The sequence below is a fragment of the Ambystoma mexicanum genome, chromosome 10 (assembly GCF_040938575.1).
Source record: "Ambystoma mexicanum isolate Mex_15411 chromosome 10, UKY_AmexF1_1, whole genome shotgun sequence".
NCBI classification, from domain to species: domain Eukaryota; kingdom Metazoa; phylum Chordata; class Amphibia; order Caudata; family Ambystomatidae; genus Ambystoma; species Ambystoma mexicanum.
Window position 1 is genome coordinate 876,385,328 of NC_090932.1, and position 21,724 is coordinate 876,407,051.

The 21,724-nt window shown below is 48.9% G+C and overlaps 1 protein-coding gene across 4 annotated transcripts in view; it reads right to left on the reverse strand.

Moving 5' to 3' along the window:
- Window positions 1–21,724, reverse strand: part of ACAP2 (ArfGAP with coiled-coil, ankyrin repeat and PH domains 2) — a 1,585,345-nt gene that overhangs the window by 96,235 nt on the left and 1,467,386 nt on the right. For all 4 annotated transcript variants that reach the window (XM_069618585.1, XM_069618583.1, XM_069618582.1 and 1 more), the window contains one exon: window positions 12,940–13,049. In XM_069618585.1, coding sequence (XP_069474686.1) covers window positions 12,940–13,049 — 110 coding nt within the window. The remainder of the gene's footprint in view (window positions 1–12,939; window positions 13,050–21,724) is intronic.

The window sequence follows — 21,724 nt, forward strand, 5'->3', positions numbered from 1 at the left end:
CACCCTTCTTGTTGAGGTAGTGCATGGCCACTGTGTGGTCCATCAGGACAAGGACATGCATGCTTCCCTCTGAGAGATGGGGCAAAGGCCCTCAGGGCTAACCTGATGGCCCACAACTCCAGCCTGTTGATGTGCCACCTGGCTTCCGATTGAAAACGGAGGCCGCTCACCTGCAAATCCTCAGAGTGACCGCCCCAACCCTTCAGAGACGCATCAGTGACTACTCGGGCCTGAAGCCAAGGAGGCCAGAAGGGTTCCCCCACCATGAGATTGCTGCACGTGCTCCACCAGCTGAGTTATCCGGACTACCTGGCTCGACACAGAGTTGATCCGTGAGTGGTCCCAGATACTGAGACCACTGCCCCGCCAGTAGCCACTGAAGGGGTCTCATGCGCAGCCTGGCCTCTGGCACTAAAAAAATACAGGAGGCCATGAGACCTAAAAGGCAGAGGAAAGAAGCCGCTGGTAGGGTGGCGTGGTTCTGAAACAAATGCTCCATCTGGGCTATATTGCTGACTCTCTCTTCGTGAGGAAAGTCTTTCCCTACCCACGTGTCTAGGACTGCTCCGATGAACTAGAGCTGCTGAACAGGTGTCAAATGGGACTTCAAAGTTGAGGGAGAAGCCCACCCTGTGCAGTAGTAGGTAGGTGTCCTCCAATTGAGAGGAAACTTGCTCCGTTGACTTCCCCCGGATCAGCCAGTCGTTCAAGTACGGGAGTACGTGGACCCCGGGTCTCCTGAGGTGAGCCACAACTACTGCCACGAACTTGGTGAAGACCGTTGGAGCGAAGGTCAACCCAAAAGGGCAGCACCTTTAATTGATAGTGCTTGTCCCCTATGAGGAACCTTAGGACCTTCCTGTGCTTTTGGTGTGTTGGCACATGGAAATAAGCGTCCCGCAGGTCTATCGACACAATCAAGTCCTGAAATTCCAAAGCATGGAGAATGTCACCATCCTAAATGTGTCTTTCCTCAGAAACCCGTTTAGGGCCCCGAGGACCAGAAGGGGATGGAGACCACCTCCTCCCTTCTTTGGCATAAGGAAATGGCGGTAATACCTGCCTGATCCTCTCTGTTCGGGAGGTACCTCTTCCACTGCACCCTTCGACAACAGGGCTTTCAGTTCTTCCTGGAGCTCCTGTCCCGGTTGGATTGGGGGAGGCGAGGTGTTAGGCAGAAACCTGTGCAGTTCCCTTAGGGACCACTGCAAAAGATTTAAGACTACAGGTGTTTGGCAGTAAACCCACTTGGTAGCAGTCTGTACCACACAGATTCACTTGGTAGCTGTGGCTGAGCAGTCCGACTTCCCTCAAGAAGAGTTAGGAAGTATGCAGAGTATACACAATAGGTACAGAGACACAGTAGTACAAACAAACACTGTCCAGAGCTTTGGTGTAAAAGTATATAATTATTTATTTAAAAACACACTTGTGATTTACACTAGCAAAAACGAGGTAAGTAAATTCAGCACACAGTCACTATCATATATATATACAACCCTATTCACTTATTAGACAAGTCTTAGTGAGAAACACCACTTATTTTCAGACAGAGGTGAGCGCTTAACATAAGATGACACTCTAATAAGTTGTAAAGAAAGGGAGGGGAAAAAGGCAGAGTTAAGGAAGCACACAAGTTAATACTTTTACAAAGAACCGCAGTAAGGCAGGATAGGCAGAGTCTACTGGAGAGCAAGGAAGTCAATTGCAAGGCCCACTCTTGGAGAGAGCAAGCAGAAGGGGTCCAGGTTCGCACAGTGGGGTTATGCCCAAAGAGTCTTGTAGATAGTTCGCACAAAAAGGATGAAATTAACGTCAGGAAAAGTTAGCTAGGTTGTCCCAGGTTAGGCCAGGTTAGAAAGTCGAGGCTTTATTGTCACCCCGAACGATCTGTCGCAAGGGAAGCCAGGCGGGACACAATACCTTAAGTGTGAAAGAAGCTCCAGCGGGGGCAGTTGTTCCTGGCAGCAGGTGCAAGTCAGTGTTTCGTCCAGAGGAAGAAGAGGTCTCGCCGTGGAGGAAAGATGAAGGTCGTTGCACTGCCAGGGAACAAACCAGCCGCAGAGTTCTCCGGTTAAAAGGCACTACCCTTCTCTTCGCGGTAGTGGTAAACCGTGGTATTCCGGTTGCCGGGGTGCTTGGCACGGGCAAGGCGGCCACGAGATGCTCCAGGAAGGTGAAAAGAAGGCAAAACTGGTTATCCCAACCAGTCAAAAAGGAAGAAGACTCTCCGGACTGGATATCTCCTCTGTCGTCGGGAAAAGTGGTGAGACGGTTCAGCAGGGCTTCACTGGTGGTGTCGTCGTTGCAGGTCGGCTCAGCTTCTCCCTCCTCGGATTCTTAGGTCCTGTGGCGACGTCTGAAGTTCCAGTCCCCAAAGCCCTGCTTTTATGCAGCACACCCCCATTCACTCAGCCTAGCTGTCAATCAAACATGCTAAGTGGTGAGCCGGGGCCAATCACACAAGAGTGCGACTTGATTTACCAAGGTAACTCAGTCCAGGGTGCCTAAACCCCCTCCCACACCCCCTGTGGTACCCAGACAGAGTGGCACCACTTTTGGAGGCTTCTGTGGAGAAGCCTGCCAAAAAGTGGAACAAAGGGCTCGACTTGGGTAGGAGTCACAGAAGAAAACAAACGCCATTTTAGAATCGAGTTCTGGCAAAAAATACCAACCGCTGAATTAATATTAAATAAATAAACCGGCAGTATGTTCGAGGCTATAAGAATTAAATAATTAAAGTTGGTAGCTTTGAACAATGGGAAAATCCCATAGAGATATATTCACAGTCGAATATAAAAAGTAGTATCCACTGCCACCAGCCAAAACTCGATCAGGGGGGACGGAGACGTGCCCCCTCAAACAACAGACCCCGGGGCAATCAAATTGCCCCGACCAATGCGTCCACAATATGATGGTTTGTACTGGTTTCTGTTCATAATTTGGGACTAGTAAAGACAATGGTGACTTTACACGCCCTGGGAGACAGTAGTCAGTCCCAGGGTATGGAGTCTATGTTGGGGGGTCGCTACGACACCCCTGGGTTACGGCACGGAGGGTGCTGTGTAACCCACAAAAAAACACATGAGACCCTATGGCGTAAAAGACCCCATAGCCCATAAAACACATTGAATGTTAAAGGAACACCTCAAATCATGTCTAAGAGTGGGAGTAAAAGAATCTCACTCTTAGCAGGAGAGAAAAAAATAAACCCCAAAAATCCAGCAAAGCTGCTGGGGGACTCACTAGGTTGGGGAAATTATCCTTACAGAGAATTCCCCCTAACACGAGGGTCTGTCCAGCGGTCTCTTGAGAAAGGGCAAACAATAACCCCACTGAATCAACGGCAGGGCCCATGTGTCAGAGGTTATCTCCTGCCACTGGGGCCAATGCCACTGGGGCCAATGTCCAATATCTGATCCTTAAGCTTAAACCTACCAATTTCTCTCCGTTTACGCTGCCTGCATGCTCGGATAGAAATCTAGCAAAAAACATTGCCCCCTTCATTACTACATTTGTTAACAAATCCTTGTCCCAGTGTACGGTACCTAGGGAATTAAAAAAAGTCTATTAACCCCACCCCCACTTGTTGAAGAAACCGAATCTGGACCCAGCTGATCTAAAGAATTGTCGACCGGTTGCAGGCCTATCATGGCCAGGTAAAATCTTAGAGAAAGTGGTCACCCCACAATTGCAAACATTTGTGGAGCAGGAGGTCTTGCTGGATGGGCTACAGTCAGGAATTCGGCCCAAACATGGGTCAGAAACGGCTATGTTAGCAGTGTGCAATGAGTTGTTAGAGGCTGTAGACAAAGGGAAACTTACTTTCTTTGTGATGCTGGACTTGTCTGCAGCCTTTGACACAGTAAAGCATAGCAATATACTTTAGCGTTTAACAACGCGTGGTAATGTTTCCGACCAGGCCTGTATGTGGTTTGGATCATTTCTTAACGACAGAGACAAACAGGTGAAATCTGCGGGCTATATCTCAGAACCTATTGTGATGAGCTGCGGAGTGCCGTAGGGGTCATCACTTTCCCTCTTGTTGTTTAATCTGTATATGCAACCTGTGTCGAACATTCTGAAAAGTCATGGCTTAGGTTACCATTCTTATGCAGATGATACTCATATTTATATTAAAATTGACAACATTGAGGAGGCTTTTGTAAAAGTTAACCAATGTTTGGAGGATATACATGGATGGATGTACAGAAATCAACTTCAGCTGGATGCAGCAAAACAAGAGTTGATTTTGTTTGTACCACAGAAGCAGGTTGTAGCTGCAAGAGAATCTTTTGCCACATGTATTCTTGGGGAGAAACTTCAATTCTCTGCTAAGATCAAGAACCTAGGATGCATGTGGCAAGAGATTCTGGGTAGTGAGGCACAGGTGGGGCAAAGGTTCAATCTGTATATTACTTGTTACGGATGCAGTAACGAGGTATACCATACATCCCTAAAGAAGACCATGCAGTAGTGAATGGGGCTCTGGCAAATACCCATCTAGACTATTATAATAGTCTTTTGATGGGTGTACTTGCCAACCAACTACATAGGCTCCAGAAGGCCCAAAATGCAGCAGCCAGATTGATATCTGAGGAGATTAGATAACGTCTCTCCCTTACGAAGGTCACTTCACTGGCTAACGGTCGAGGACCGTATTAAATTTAAGGTTGCTCGCATGATTTTAAGTGTTTAAAGGGATTGGCCCCGAATTACCTAAACAACAAAATCTCGCTCTACAATCCAATGAGGACCCTTCGATCAAAGGACCAACTATTGCTAAGTAACCCCTGGTCAGCATTCGTTACAAGAGGTGACAGAAGATTTGCAGTTTTTGGATCTAAACTGTGGAATAGTGCACTGCAAAAGATCAGGGGATGTCAGACACCTGTCCAGTTCCGGAAAGTTCTGAAAACATTTTTGTTTAAATAATCACCTCGTTATCCGACAACCCTTATGGACACAGTAATGCACCAACTATTCTAGCGACCTCTCTATCTTTTCGCTATATTGACAATTCCAACTGCGCCCCTATACGGTTAGTCTGTCATGGGCGCATTACAAATATAAAAAAATCTAATCAAAATCAATGCCCTGTCAACCGCCCACCAACCGGTGCATCGTGTTGCTGCTTGTTGGCCTCTGGAAGCCCCTCTGCCCCTTCCGGGATACGAGAAGCACCTCTGCCCCTGACTGGCATGCGGGAGCTGCACCTTCCTGCCATAGAGTACGTAACACCTATAGCCCCTGCCTCGGGAGGCAAAACTGAAGGCAGGCTTGGCCGCTAGGCCCAGTGATTTGGCAGTCAACTTGGATTGCTTAAACATTTCCAGGGATTTGTCTGTTTTCTCACCCAAAAGCATGTCTCCCTCAAAGGGCATGTCCAGCAACCTGTTCTGAACACCTGGGGAGAAGCCAGAAGTTTTCAGGTAGGCCTGCCGTCTCATTACCACTGCTGAACCCATTGATCGGCCAATGCAGTCCGCTACGTCGAGGCCCGTATGCAAGAACTGCCTGGCTACCTCCTTCAAACCCACAACCAGCTGTAAAAATACATCACGCATGGTACCCTCCGGGAAGTATTCAGCAGCATGTTCCACAGCTTTCCATAAGCCGACGGAATACTTTGCAAATCCACAGGCAATGTTTGTGGCTTTCAGCGCTATGCTGCCAGAGGTGAACACCTTCCTGGCTAATGCATCTGTTTTCTTCCCCTCTCTGTCCATAGGCAGATTTGAAGTGGATGCTGCTGGTCTGGTGGAAATAGTGGCAGCTAGTACAACCAGCCACGGTGTGAGGAAAGAAAATAAGGGTCTCCTCTTGCCAGTCTAAACTTCCCCGTAAAATTGGAATTTACAGGGGGAATAGTACAAGGGTGCTCCCATAAGCAGGATAAAAGGTCTGCAACGGCTGGGTTAAACGGCATGTTATGCTCAACTGTGGGACCCTCATCCAGGATATCAGTGAGCTCATACCCTGGGCGAGATGTGGTAGATGCCTTCAACCCAAGGGTGTCAACAACCCTGTCAACCAGAGCCCTGAACTTATTTATTTGGATTTCTAGAGCGCACCTCAGCCCGTGGGCATCGAGGCGTTATATCAGAGCTTAAGATGGCTTGCTTAAGGGTTACAATGAAGCCGTCCAGAAAAAAATTGTTCACATTGCAGAGTCAAAGGTTGCATGGTAACACAGCAGTAGGTTTATACAGTCAGACAGAGTATAGTTTTGATGGCCTTCCGAAATGCCAAGTGGGACTCAATAAGCCTGATGTGGGGAGGTAGGCAGTTCCAGAGTGTGGGGGCCACCGTCAGGAAGCTGGAGCCTCCTGCACGGGCCTTGCGTGCTCTGGGAACAAATAACAGGTTGGAGTAGAGGGATCTGGGTGGTGGGTTTAGTGATCCTTTCTGCCAGATAAGGTGGGGCACTTGTGGGTCAGGAGAGGGCTTTAAAGATGATCCTTTCCTTGACTGGGAGCCAGTGGACCTGTCTTCTAAGTTCTGAGATGTGTTCTCTCCGGGAGAGTCCAGTGGAGGCTCTAAGCGCGTTATTTTGTACAATTTGCATCTTGGCCACATTTGTGACAGATGTACCTATGAACAGGGCGTTACAGTAATCAAGCCTAGAGCCGATTATGGCCCTGGCAATGGTGAGGCAGCTTAGTTGGGACAGGAAGGGTCTCACTGAGTTGATGAGTTTAGAGTGGTAGATGGAAGTGGAGGCGATGGCGCTAACCTGCTTCAAGTCAGGTTCAAGGTAGAGACCTAAGGTTTTGATGGATGGTGACACGGTGATGGGAATATTGTCAATGGTGAAGGAGGAGTATTGGTTGTCCAATTTCCTCAATGTGGAGAGGGAGCCAACCAGCAGGAGCTCGGTTTTCTCACTGTTGAGGCATAACCAGTTTTCTGATATCCAAGATTGAATTTTTGAGTAGATGGAGTTCAAGGTGTTCTGGTCAGACAGGTAGTCACCCGAGAGGGGGATGAGTACCTGGGTATCATCTGCATAGTTCATATATGAGATGCCCAGGGAGTCCAGGATTTTAAACCGTGGTCTCGTGAAGAGGTTATAGAGAGTGGGGGCCATGCATAAGCCTTACGGGACCCCACACTTGAGGGTGCTGGGGTCAGCGCATGAAGTGTCAGAGAAGACTTTCATTGCTCTGTCTTGACGTTAGCATGGGTATATGACTGGTTTTGTTGCAATTCTAGGTCTGGAGAAGTATCCAGGCCACAAACATCCTGTATACATTGTTACAGTGCCAATAAAACGTCTTGGTCGTCGAAAGAATCGACACCGCCGGCTCCCGTGTTAACAGGGTCGACCTGATCATCAGGGTCAACGACGCCGAAGATGGACAGCATCAAGTCAAAGAACCCTGATCTTGATAACAGCACAAACTATCCATAGTGACTGTCGGCGATGAGGGCTTGATCGCCGACGCAATAGGCTTTGAGGCCAAAGTGGCTTTCAATGCTGATGGTTCTTCGGCACCAAGGGACGCTCGGACGACCGATTTGACGCCATCGGCCTCGGCCTTCCAGCGATTTCTGTCTAGCAGGTGTGACGCCGGCTTGGGGTCTGGAGCACCGAGTGCTGCTTTTGCCACCAAAGCTTGCTGGTCGGAGGCCAGAGCCGCAACTACAGTAGTTTGCCTTTTAAACATTTCAAGCATATATGATTTAAAACTTTCCCACTCTTCCAGAGTGGTCGGCCTCGCCAAGGTCTTACCTTGTTTCGACAACAAGCAGGATTCCCGTCAATTGCAGTGGTGCTGCTGCTTCTTCTTCTTCTGCGAGGAAGATGACGAGGAATGGCTCCTGGAATGGGACGTTTCTTGGTCTTCTTGCAATGTTGTTCCTTCCCCTTGTTGGGAGTGGGCTCCTCAGTCTCGGCCTCTGAAGACCGGACGAGCGACCGCGCTGCCGGTTTGGTGCACAGTTGGCCCAAGGCCAGTTTCCAGGACCTCTCACGTAGGGATTTCAGCTGCCTCTTTGCGCACTACGTGCAAGCCTCGTGTCATGACTAACACTGAGACGCCACAGACCGACGTTGTGGGGGTCGGTCACTGACATTTTGGCCTCGTAATTGCAGCATTGCTTTAAGCCCGAAACCCTGTGAGATGACATTGTGTCATGGGTTTCCTAAGAAAAACGTACAAATTGTTAAAAAAAAACAAAAACCCTGACTTTGTTTGTTTTATTATTTATAATGCGCGGATATGCCCGGGGGTATCAAGGCGTAATCTCGAGTCATGTTCCCGATGCAGTGTGCAAGCGCACGGAAAAATGGAGCTGAAGCATGGGGTGTAGTGACGTGCTATATATATATATATATATATATATATATATATATATATATATATATATATATAAAACAACGCCTGGATGTTACTTCAGGAGCCGACGATCGAGAGCCAGACAAAAGACAGATCAACAGCCGAGTCGAGGTCCACTACGCACCCTGGTGAAAAAACAGCAGAGCTGGATGATGGATATCTATCAAGATGAGGAATATGCAGGAGAAAAGCAATCCATTGAAGGGAAGAAAGAGCAGGGTTAGGTGGGAGGGCGGGGACCTCTAAAACAGCACTGTTATTTAACACTCTAACGGGAACAAGACACATGGCAGGGGTGGTACCGGAGTGGCCTGGGGAGGTGGATGGGGGGGGAGTCGATATTGTGAAAATTGTTAATGTTTAGTGCTGTTGTTTTAACATGAAAAGGTCAATAAAAGGTTTATTAAAAAGATAATTTCACTTATAGCATGCCTGGACTTCTAATTTGTGCACAGCCATGTCAGCATTCAGCCAGCCTTGTCACCCTCTCCATGCATTATAGAAGTGTATGCATCATAGTCGAAATTTCCAAAGACGTTCCCAAGTTTCAGTACATGTTATACGAAAGGGAAGTAAGAGCTCCACATTTGGGCCCTCTCTGCCGTCTACTACCTCAATCTCTTGTATGTTGTCCTCTGAACTACCAAACTCAGAGATTAATGTTTTCCCAATGCCCCCCGCCCTTGGCAATTGCCTCACCTCGAACCACCACCTTAGGGGTCTCCCACATCATGCTCCAGCTATCCACAATGCCTATGTTAACATCCAAATATTCCTGTAGCGCATCCGCCAAGTGGCCCTGGAACACTTCAGAGTGGGCGTTTACATGCCTGCGCCAGGTTAGAACCAGAGCAGTCAAGCCGAGGAGGGCTCAGGTAACAGGAAATGATCAGAAATGGTCCTACTAGCATACACTACACTCACAAACCTTCCTTCCCCATAAATTGGTAATTAATCCTAGTATGGACCTTGTGTGGTGAGGAGAATTGGAATAGCAACTATTTCCGCTGAGAGTTCGCCAGATGTCAACTAAAGAGAAGTCCTGTAGCATGGTGCGCAAGGTCTTGGCAGAAGAGGAGGGTTGCGCAAATTTGAGATCCGATCCGTCTAAAGTGGAATTTAGTGTGCAATTAAAATCCCCCCTGCCATATCCAAAAAGAGACCTCCGAGATGCATCAGCCTCTCATAGAGGGAGCAGAAGAAGGCGGATTCATCATGGTTTGAGGCATATGAATTCACAATACAGACTTCTCTGCGTTCAATGAAGCCCCGTACAATTATCAACCTTACCTGGTCATCAGTTTCCACCTTGATCAACTCAATGGCACGGACCCAGCGACACACACACACCATTAGCGTATCTTGGGTATGCCAAACCGTATCCTACACCCCCCTAACCATTTAGGAATGATTTTAGTGAGCTCCTCTCCCAATAACTGTATTTCCTGTAGTAGGGCTATGGAAATCTGTTTCCTACGTAAATAGGAAGCAATCCGAAGCCGCCTCATATATGAGGACATGCCCCGGATGTTCCATGAAACAATCTTAAGCGTGGTCATCCCTCAGAAAACAGAAATCTCTCCTCCCACCAACTATCTGCACCACATGGACAGGTAGCACCCGATTGCCTCCATGTACTTGTAATGTGCCCCCGCCCGAATCTATCCCCACATCTGCCCCTCCCCTCATGCACGCACCACCCGCAGCCACCCCAAGTGCCCATATTCTGCCAACCCTATTACATTGCCCAAAACCAGCAAAGGTGAACGTAAGCAAAAACTAATTATAAAATTTGTTAGAAACAGGTGGCTGAACAGTGTCACACCACTCAAGCCTTCCTGCCCCGCAAGAACATAGGTGCTCCAGAGGTCTCTGGGCATGGGGGAATCCACCATGGTGTGCTCCCCGAGTGGCACATCTAACCCAGGGTTGTGGGATGCTTGTGCCATATCAGAGTATACCAAGTTCTATCCGGGAGATCTCATACTCGGCTCCCGAGACGTCACTGATCTTCAGTAATGCAGTACCATGCACTTGTGGATTCAGCCAAACTTCCATAGCTGGGCAAGCCGCATGCCCGTCTGCGAAGTACGTCAGGATGTCGATCAGCCAGCCCCAGGATCTTCCTTTCTCTTCTCAGGTCCAGGTGGCATATCACTAAGATGTTCAAAGAATAGTGATTTGCTGTTATGGATCACCTTGAGCTTAGCCGGGTATATTAGCATGTACTTGAGTCCAGATTGCCAAGTCTCTCCTTATTTGGAATAAACATATCCTCTTCTTTTGTACTAGAGGTGTATAGTCCAGATAGATAACCAGCAGTGACAATCCACGTTAGATTGTGCCTCTTTCTCTAGAGAACTTAAGTATTGTCTTGCTGTCCCGAAAGTTAAGGATCTGTGCAATAACAGGGCGAGGAGGTGCACCCTGAGGCAGGCGGCAGGCCAGCGATCTGTGTGTCCTTTCAACGGTGAAGCCCTGAGATGGTTTCCCGGGACTATTTCCTGCAGCAACAGGTTCTCAGCAATGGACGTAGGGTTAGACCCTACTCACTTTTCCTGCGTCCCATTATTTGGTCATTATTGCAGAGGGACCTGCCCTCGGCATCTTCAGCACATTGTACCAGAACCATATTTCTACACACCAGCTCCTCCACCATAGCTTTCAGCGTCTCAGTATCGGCCTTCGTGGTCAAGATCTGCGCCTCATTATCAGCCACTCGGGAGGTTAGCAACTGCAGATCCTGTCGTAAGAGGTTTACATCCATCTTGACTTTGTATTTGATGGAGGTGCATAGTGCTGCAATCGTTAATACCTTATCCTCCTGTTCATGCAGGCGGGGACCATTTACCTGCGGCTCACCATCAGGCCCCTAATGGCGGTCTTTCTGGGAACCCCTGACTCCAAATGAATCCATATTGGTCTTCTTTCTTCCTTCTGGTCCCCCTTCCTTTTGGCCTCTGACATGTTGAGTATGAGGCAATCCTTGTAGGTCATTGACCACGCAGAGTCAGACGAGGCGAGCTCTCTCCATTCTATAGGACCTGTCTGCACAGTCTTGCAGCTGGTTATCAGCACATAAATGTTGTGTCTAGGTCATCTGTATAGTTATTTCATCCAAGTGTCAGTTCAGGGTCTCTCAGTGGACATGAGAAAGAGTCATCTTCGAGTGTAGCAAGTAGGATCAAGGGTGCAAAGGAGCACAGCGTGCAAGGGTGCAACCATAAAATCAGGAGGCCGTTTCAGCTGCAGTGTTGCGTTGCACAAAGTGGTCTGTTCTGCGCTAATGTGGCAGCAAACTACTTTACATGGAGAGGAGATGATCATCCGGCTATGGCCCCAAGTGTTTTCCTTCAAGTTCATCCAGGTATTCAATATGTAGTGCTCTCATCTAGTAGTGCCACACCTTCCTTTTCAGAGTTGGGGGCAATGGAGACCTCAGCAATCAGGCAATCTCACTGGGCCAGTGTAATGTAATTACTCCAGTCAATTGTAGAACGCCTCACGGCCTAAGCGCACCCCCCACCTCCACCCCCCTCCCATGCCACAGAGATAACAAATGTCAGGGCCGAACATACGCAGTTCAATCACACAGAATCCAGCAAGCGCTTGATCGCACTCCAGCAGGGCACCATCAAGGTTGGGGCTCAGAGCTACGCTCACCCGCCAGTGTATGTTAATGTTAATGGTGGTCCCCTCACCATAGGATTGTGACTCTATGGCAGGCAGTGGTCCCCTGTGCACTGTCCAGTCCGTAATCAACGAGGCCACCCAGCGTTCTCTCAGAACGGGCGTCACTGTTCCTCCCCACAGCTCTGCTCCCGTTTGGTGCACACCGCTCATACTCAGCAGCGGTTGGTCAGGACACCTCAGCAGCAAGCATAGTGGCTAATCTACCCGCAATTATATCCCTCCATGAGGAACGATCACATAAGCACCTCGGCGCAAGCCTCCATGGGGACACCAGACGTACGCTCCTGCTCAGGCTGGTGTGATGCCAGCAAGGGCCGCCACCTTGGACACGGCTGCAGCTGCAGACTTTGGCAAATATCGCTGATTAAAGTGATCCATCAGAGAGGCATTTTTCCAACCCCTTTTATTTTCCGTAAAAGTCTTTAACCGAAATAATGGCTAATTTGTGTAAGAGTATCATTCCTGACTCCTCACACATCTTGAGTGCCCATGAATAAATCCTGACTGCTCCCTTTGAAGTTACTGAAGCAGTTGACTGATGATTAAAGGTTTACATTTCATAAAGTATTAGCACATCCATTTGGTGGGTGGAACCTTCTGCCAGATATGTATATTTTCTGATATTAATGCAATTGGGATCCCTTATTAATTCAGAAATTCCAGAAGAGCTGTGGATTTCAACTGTAAAACCATTGTTAAAAAAAGGCTATGCATCAGGTTTTGTACCATATTTTGCAAAATGCATTTGGCTGTTCTATTAACACTATCAGGAGAGAACATGTACCGCCAGTATAGGGAGAATGTAGCAATGGCCCTATGAAACAAGTGTTTTCATAACAAGATAGGATTATGAGCCCAGATCACCTAATTCTGCAGCACGGAAGACCCAAATGTCTTAGCTTACCCGGTGTGTCCCAAGACTGTCGCATGATGGAGGGGTCCTCTACCATGCAAATCCACGTGATTAACATTGGCACTGTTCTGCAGCAGGAACTCACATGTAACCAAAGAACCCTGCAAGACAAAAGTAGTAAATCAAATTAATGCCAGCAATCCAAGAATGCAGTGTAGAAACTGATGACTAACATGTAAGAAAATCAATTAATATTAGGAGTGTAGACACTAATCTTTTCTTTAAAGCAAGAGCTTGACAATTACACACAAATCTATCATATTTGCTCACAGATATACAAGTATTATCAAAGCAAATAGGTTATCAATACTATATGTGCATATTCAAAAGCCCCAATAAGGCCATCATATGCCCGATATTGCCACCATAGGCCAAGGTCTAAGCCCACATGTGCAGCCTTGTAAACCAGGATCCTCCCTTATATGGCACCATATGTAAAGGTACAGCCTCTCCGATGATGCCATAATATGACAAACACAACCTCAAATGCACTATAATGCCATCATAAGGCCGGTACAGTCAACATATGTAAGGATCAGCGACGCATGTCCAGGTGCTGCCGATATTTATCGAGTGCACCCTCAAATGCCCCAATAGTAACACCAGCAGCCTTATACAGTCACCACATGCAAGATGGCCTGTATAGTTAAGCTTTGTATTGATTGCATCTTTTCTGTCAAGTAATAAAAGGCTTACCAATGTAACACTTCCAAAAATAAACAAGCACTGCATTTCATGCAAAGTTAACTGATAACATTACAGGGATGAAATTATGATTTGATGAACGCAAGCTTAAAAAGCTCCTGGGTATCGGGTGTCTCCCAGAAAGCAGGAGCTATCCCTACGGAATAAAGAGCTAGTATATAGCTTGCTAAAAATCGAATTTCCACATGGGATGCAAACTATACATTTTCTTTAATTATTGATGATCAATTATGCCTAAAATGACTTTGCCCTAATGCTCCTTTATGCCAATTCCCAAACACAGAATTACTGTCAGATATGCATGTCTTTGTGACACTAACTGACCTGGGAAGCCAAGAGTAGCTACTTGCAGCTGTTGGTGTCAACAGACTACTTTGGCTAAGAGCCGGACATAGTTAGCTCCTACCAAATTACAACACATTAGCATACCATACCTCACTGTACATTTAAAGCTGCAACAGAAGACCACTCTCCTTTAACACTAAAATAACACTAATAACTTGGCAGCAGAAGCAACTAAGGCACATACAGATGAACAAATCTCTTACCTCCCAGTAATGTTCTTTCTGATGGATTCCGCCTATAGATTTCTCATCTATATTTTCAGTACCAGCTGCCTTTGGAAACGTTATCGCCACCAAGGGGCGCAGCTCCTCTTGACGTTTCTATGCACCTCGTGCCAGATGTGACATTGGGGCCGCTGCATATGGAGTTGCTGAGCTCAGTGAGCTTAGTTTCACTCCTTTTCACCAGCACTCAGCCACTGAGGGGCAGGAGGACAGGTGAGGCGCACACTCTATCCACCAAGAGGGGCAGGTTAGAAGGGCGATCAGGAATATGTATGAGGAACATCCATCAGAAAGAACATTACAGAGAGGAAAGCACTTTGTTCTTCTAATGGATTCCTCTCTACCACAGATTCCTCATCTATGATGACTCCCATAGCAGTACGTAGACACGGAAGATGGAGGGCAGCGGGAAGACACCACCTAGACCAGAAAACTAGTCGACCGAATCAAGAGTCCTGCCCTGGCAGGGAATACAATCAGTACTGTTTGGCAAATGTGTGCGAGTCCCACGCAGCTGCTTGGCAAATATCCACAAAAGGGGCTACCCTCTGCAGAGCAGATGTGGCAGTAAACCCTTTGAATGAGCACTGAAACCCTCAGGCACATTGTTTCAAGCAGGATTGTAGCATTCCAAGATGCAGAGAATGATCCACCTTGACAGGGTCTGTTTAGTCACAGCCCTGACCACACAAGCACCAGCATAACAAACAAAAAACGGCTGATTTTTCCTGGTGTCCATCGTCCGAGAGACATAGTAGTTGGAATTGCTTCTCCATCTTGGTAGGGTAAGAGGAGAAAATACAGGAAGATGGATATTCTGAGAGAGGAAGTCCTAAACAAACTTTGGAAGGAAGGGGGGGGGGGGCGCTAGAGAGCCCAGCCAATATGGCAGCGAGCCTGTGAGCTCCCGCACACCCAAACAGATCCGGTTATTATCTGGCGGTTTTTCTCTGCACACCCTAAACACTAATAGCAGTGTCACACAAGGCAGATCTGCGCCAACAACGGGGTGAAATTCTGACAAGAATCGGCATTGACAAAGTAGCGTATTAGAGGAGGAGCGGAAGGCCTGAGGCGCAGCAGCTCTGAGTGAGGGTGGAGGAGCAGTGGCCCACGGCACGAAACCTGGGCACACCATCTGCCTGCAGCCGGGGACGCGACTGCTGAGCTCCGACCAAAAAGACAGCAGTGGCCGGGACCTCCGACCGACACCAGGAGGACCCAACGGCACGTTGGGAGATGCAGGAGGGGGTCCCAGTGAGATGTCAAGTACTGGTGAGCCTCACGCACTGGGGGTGCACACCAGACAGAGCTGGCGTTCCATCCGCATACATGCCAACACTCCCGATTTAGATGGGAGACTCCCGATTTTTTTTTAGTGAAAAATACTGCTATCTTTCACATACTCCCGCCTAAAATAATTATTTCCCTAATGCATTCCTATGAGGAAATTGTTGTCTTCCAATTTCTCTGTAGAAATCTCCCTCCCAGGCATGTCAGAAAGTTGGCATGTATGCACCCGCTGAAATCATATGCTTGGTGAGCTGTTGGACACGGACGGAGCTGCGGGTGGGACTGCGTTTGCAGTCGGGTGTGCAGAAAGACCTGCCCTGAGTGGGTGCGGCTTCAGCGGGTTCTGCACGGGTGCCCGGGCACAGTGACACACACCACCATGGGTGGCTGAGGGGAGAGACCAGAGAACACGTAAACATACGGGCAGCATGGCCTGATTGAAGGTACCGCTCTCCCTGGCCCTCTATGGCCATCAGCAGTTGAGAGAAGACCGCGGCGCCTGCCGGGGGATGGGGCAACTTCGGGCCTGCAGGATCGTTTTTTCTGGTTGAGGGGGCTGCAGCTCCTCCCAAGAGCTGATAACGAACATCTGTATTCAGATGGCAGAGAAGACGTGTTGTGGATCTGTGGAAACCCGCCTCCCCAGCACCATATGAAACACAACAGTGACATAAGTAAGCTCTTGTGGGGGGGGGCACTTACCCCAGCGATCTGCGCCGACATCGCCACCAAAGCAGGACTTCACCATGTCACGGTGCGTATAGCAGCTGAGAGCAGGCATAATAAGTGTGAATAAAGGAGCCCAGATTAGTCTCAATGAAGGGGAGATAGAATCAGATACCTTTCCCATTGGAATAGATCTGGCCTCACAGCGCTGGCGACAGTGCTGTCTGGATTGAGAGGCCCAGAGCTCCGTAGTCCCGCACGATAAATGTGTCCACTGGAGTATGTGTTGCAGCTCTGAGACAAGGCTCAAGGAGACTCATCACTAACTACTCACGGGGAGACCAGCACTGTGTGAGAAGCCCCATCACAACTGCAGTGGGATTAACAGGGACCGCAAGCGGGGAAAGGGCACACCCAAGCATCACTCCAGGGCCACTGCGATTAATGCCACCAGTGCCAGACAACGTCCTAGAACAGCAGGCCAAACTGCATTTTGAAGCACCCTCTATAAAGACTGGAGGGGTTTCTGTACTCCTGCTGTCTATATGGCAGAGGAGCGGCACAGAGGACCCCACCCAAGATTCTCTATTTGGTAAAACATGGGTGAGCAATCAAGGCCTAGATCTCAGGTGATGCAGGATGGTTAAGTACAGTGTAGTCCCCAAGCACCCACAAAGGAATGTCCACAAACTATGTTAGTGATAACACAGTTCTTTATATAAATCAGGTTTCAATTATATACACAATCACAATAACACACTTTGTGCTCGAGTTAATCTATAATGGCAAATATATAAAGTTTCTATGTGGTACTACAATCACTCTTGGATTCCTTTAAAATGCATTAACTGTACCCAGTTGAAATGTCATACAAATCAATAAATAAGGTGAACCAAGAATAGCCATAGGAGGAAAGCAGGTTATACGAAAGGGAAGTAAACAATAAGCAGATTACTGGCCCCTATCCAAGACACTGCTCTGTGTGAGGATCTGGGCAACCTGTATACACAGATCTAATCCAAGCCCAGTCCATATATTGTTTATATGAGTATTAGTTCCTAAATAGTTCTACCACCCCAATGTACCTGGAATAGGAGAGTTCAACGTCGGGTCGTCGATGGATCCTTCTTGAGCGGCTCCCTTTAAGGCAGGAGCCACGGATTGTTGAGATCCCTCAAAGAGATGGTGAACAACGGCGTTGAGTGCAGCAGCTTCGGTCCTGGCAGTGCTGGTCGACGATCGGTCGTGGACATCCTGCGAAGATGAGGTGTACGGTGCACCTCGGCAACGATACTTCGTTGCCGAAAGAGTTACTGAAGCATTTTGGCCCAGCAAGGGTGTCGGGTCGTTGCCATCTCTGCGGTCTTCGGGTGGTGGGAAACCCAGCGGCGGATGCTCCTCAGCACGTCGGGTGCTTCGACTTTCTCCAGTGGGACAAAGCGGTCGAGGGTGCAGGCCAGAGCGTCCTTGGATTCAAAGTGTCTTAATCAATGTATCGTTGCGGCTCCGGTCGTCGGCGGCACGGCGTCAAGCTGTCCCCTCTTCTGGGCAACATGGCTTCAACGGGCCTCCAGCGGTTATAGCAAACCTGCGAACCCTGGTCGACGACGGTGGACGGCTGTCCGGTGCTTCTCTTCGTTCTCCTAGGCGGTCCCAGTCTCCGGGTTGACAGTCTTTCGAAGACTGGCTTCCAGGGCACTTTGGCGAAGGTTAGCAGTGCACGATGGTTCATCGTAGCTCAGGAAGAGATTGCCTAGCCAGGTCCTCTCTCGGATCAGTCAAAGTCACGGCAGCTTTCAGATTGCGGTGAAGGTAACAGCAGTCAACTTTCTTCGGGCTCGGCTCTCAAGATCAAGCATCAAGTTTCGACTTCAGCTTCTGAACAATTTCAAGTGGTGAGAGGTCAACAGATATACTGTTCTGTCTCTCATTCACACTGCTGGGCCAAGCTCAGCAGCCAATCACTCAGAAGGGCATTCAGGCAGGCAAGCAGCCAATAAGGCTCACAGTGCATTCAGGCCATTATCCTCCCTCTCAGACACTCACAACAAGTAATGTGTATTGGGCCAAGTAGCCAGCCATTCAGCACTCCACACTGCATTCATACCAGTTTCGGGCAGGGTTGTCTCATTCTTTGTGTTACATACCAGAAACCAGACATCCATAACATAAAGTGCATATTGGCCACACACTCCATTCACCCAGGTCCCACCGCAAGGGTGTACCCACAACATACAGTCAATGGGAAGGCTCCAGCCAGTCTGGCCTGGACTTCCCCACAATACCATATATGGAACTTCCACCCAACAGCCAGTCAGGGGAAGGGACAGAGTAAGGGCTTCCCAGGACTTTGGGAAAACAAGGTAACAGGCAATAGAAAGCAATAGGCCACAGGGGCCATCTTGTCTCCTGTCAGGAATCAACTGATTCCAATGGCAGGGCCTGGGTATCCCAAAATGGATGCTACTCAGAGCACCTGTCAAATGCAGCATAGAGCTGCCACCAGCCCATACCCAGCTCTGTGGGCCACCCACAGGTGCCCAAGAACATACACTAGGGGTTCAGGGTTGTACCCCTACCCATCAGTGCCATAAGGGTATCTCAAGGGTCTGTTCACCATGACCAAAAAGAGAAAGAGCTGCACTGCCAGGAGTCCCACATGGACTCCTGGGCAGAAAACAATACAGAACACACATGAAAAAGGACTACAGGACAAGGACAAGGACTGATGTTGGGGAGTCTAATCTCCCACGAGATTGACACCCTCATCCAAACGGTCAACATACCTTCTGGAAAGACCATCTGCATTATCGTGACTCTTCCCTGGTCGATGCTCAATGGTGAAGGCCAACAACACCTAAGGCTCCAAACTATACTGAAACACTCCTTTTCAACAGAAGCCCACCTAGGTTCTTTACCTTGGAGTGGTCTACTGATGAATATGATAGGATGTTCCCTCCCTTCGTCATCTAACTGGGACAAGACAGCTCCAATTTCGGTGTTGCAGGCGTCAGTTTGAACAATAAAGGACTTGCTGTAGTCAGGCGCACACAACACAGGTGCCTTGCGCAGATTTTCCTTCGAGCCATGGAAGGCCCTCTGACAGTCTTCAGTCCAATTCACCTTCCTCGGTTGTTTGGGTGAAGTCAGATCTGTCAGAGGTGCAGCTATGGTTCCATAGTCCGCCATGATGTTGCAGTAATACCCTTTGAGGTCCAAAAAGGCTCTCACCTGGGTTTGAGTAGTGTGAGACTCCAGCCATGTACATCCTGTACCTTACTGGGGAGAGGTTGGATTTGACCCCCTCCTACCTCATGACCAAAATATGTGACTTTCCCCTGAGCTATTTGGCACTTGGTGGCCTTGATAGTGAGGTTAGCCCTTTTCAAGGCCTGCAACACCTTATCCAGATGAGTCAAATGCACTTCCCAGGTGGAACTGTAGACGCCAATGACAACTAAGTAGGCCATACAAAAGGCCTCCAGCCCACTGAGCGCATGACTGACTAATCTCTGGAAGGTAGAAGTAGAGTCCCTCAGGTGTTGAGAACGCCGTCTTTTCCTTGGCATGGTCCGTCTGAGCTGTTTGCCAATAGCCTGAGGTAAGGTCGAAGGTGCTCACAAATTTGGCAGCACCCATGGTGTCCACAAGCTCATCAGCCCTGGGGAATGGGTGCACATCAGTTTTGGTGATGGCATTGACCCCTCTGCAGTCCACACAGAACCGCCAATCCATGGTACCTGCCTTGGGGGCAAGGACCACTGGACTGGAGCAGTGACAGCTTGAGGGTTCAATAACACCCAGATCCATCATCTTGGCAACCTCAGCCTGGATGTGGTTCTTCACGGTGTCTGACATCCTGTAGCATCTGCTTTTGACAGGTACACTGTCACCAGTGTCAATTTCGTGCCTGCACCATGGAGTGAGGCCTGGTGTCCGCGAGTACAGAGGGGCATACTGCTGGAGCAAAGCCCTGCAGGCCCTCTGCTGCTCTGGAGAGAGATACACTCCCTCCACTGAGCCATCCTGAGGGTTGCTATGCAGCAAATCAGGAAGGGGCTCACTCTCATCCTCTTTTTGCTCTTCTTGCTCGGAAGCTAGCAAGAGACATGAGACTTCCGCTCTCCTATGGAAAGGCTTGAGCCTGTTAACAAGGAATACCTGAGGGGCTACCCCAGGGACATGTCAACCAGATAATGGACTTCGCCCTTCTTGGAGATGATCCTGAAGGGTCCAGTCCACTCGTTTGCCAAAGCTCTAGGCTTGGTAGGCTCCATCATAAGGATCTCCTGTCCTGGAGTCCAATTCACTTGTGATGCTTTAAGGTCATGCCAGTATTTGTTCAGTTCCTGGCTTGAGTTAAGGTTTGCTCTCGCCTGACCCATCATCTGTGTCATCCTCCTTCTGAGGCCTAACACATAATCCCCCACTTGCTTGGCAGGACCTGGATGGGTGGCCTCTGAACCTTCTCTGATCAAGGCAAGGGCCCCCTCACGGGATGTTCAAAGAGAAACTCAAAGGGGCTGAAACCAACACCCTCTTCAGGTACCTCTCTGTAAGCAAACAGCAGGCATGGTAGGAGGAGATCCCATTTCCTCCTTAGGGGCTCTTCCAAAGCACACAGCATGCCCTTGAGAGTTTTGTTAAATCTCTCAACCAGACCATTGGTCTAGACATGGTAAGAGGTGGAGAACTTCTAGGTTACCTCGCACTGTTTCCACATCGCCTTCATGTAACTCAACATGAAGTTGGATCCTCTGTCAGAGACAACCTCCTTAGGGAATCCAATCTGGGTAAAAATGCCCAGGAGAGGCCTGGCAACCAACTTGGCCGTAACTGACCGAATGGGTATAGCCTCAAGGTACCTGGTGGCATGATCTACCAAGGCCAGGACAAACCGATGTCCACCTGAAGTAGGAGGGTCAAGGGGACCGACAATGTCGATGCCAACCAAATCAAATGGTGTGCCAACCACTGGCAGCAGCTGCAGTGGGGCAATGACACTGCCTCCAGTCTTGCCAGACAACTCACAAGTTGGGCAGGTCTTGCAGTTGGACTCTACTTCCGCTCCCACCCCGTGCCAGTAGAAATGTGCAGAGAGCCTCTGCCTAGTCTTCTTGGTACCAAGATGACCAGCTAAGGGCACCAACTGCAACAGGAAGGGCCTGTAAGCCTGGGGTACCAATAACCTCTTGAGGGCACCAGGTTCAGACTTAGTGGGCTCATTAACAAGGAGATCACCCTCCCAATAAATCCAGAAAACCCTAGGCACTTCACCTTGTGCCAGGGCCTGTTTCCTTAGACCCCCGAGAGAGTGGCACTCTTTCTGTCCCTTACAGAAGTCTCCCCTAGATGGCCCCCTTCAGCCAGCAGGCATTGAAGGTCAGGGTGATCCTCTGGGTTGAGTACCTCTCCCACAGAAGGGTCTTCTGGCTCCTCTCCCTCAGGAGTTGAGTTTGGGTTTACCACTGGATCCAGCCTGTCTGGAGCATGAATTCCAGTGGGTACTGTTTGCAGCAGGAAGAGAAGGAGCCCCCTCGACA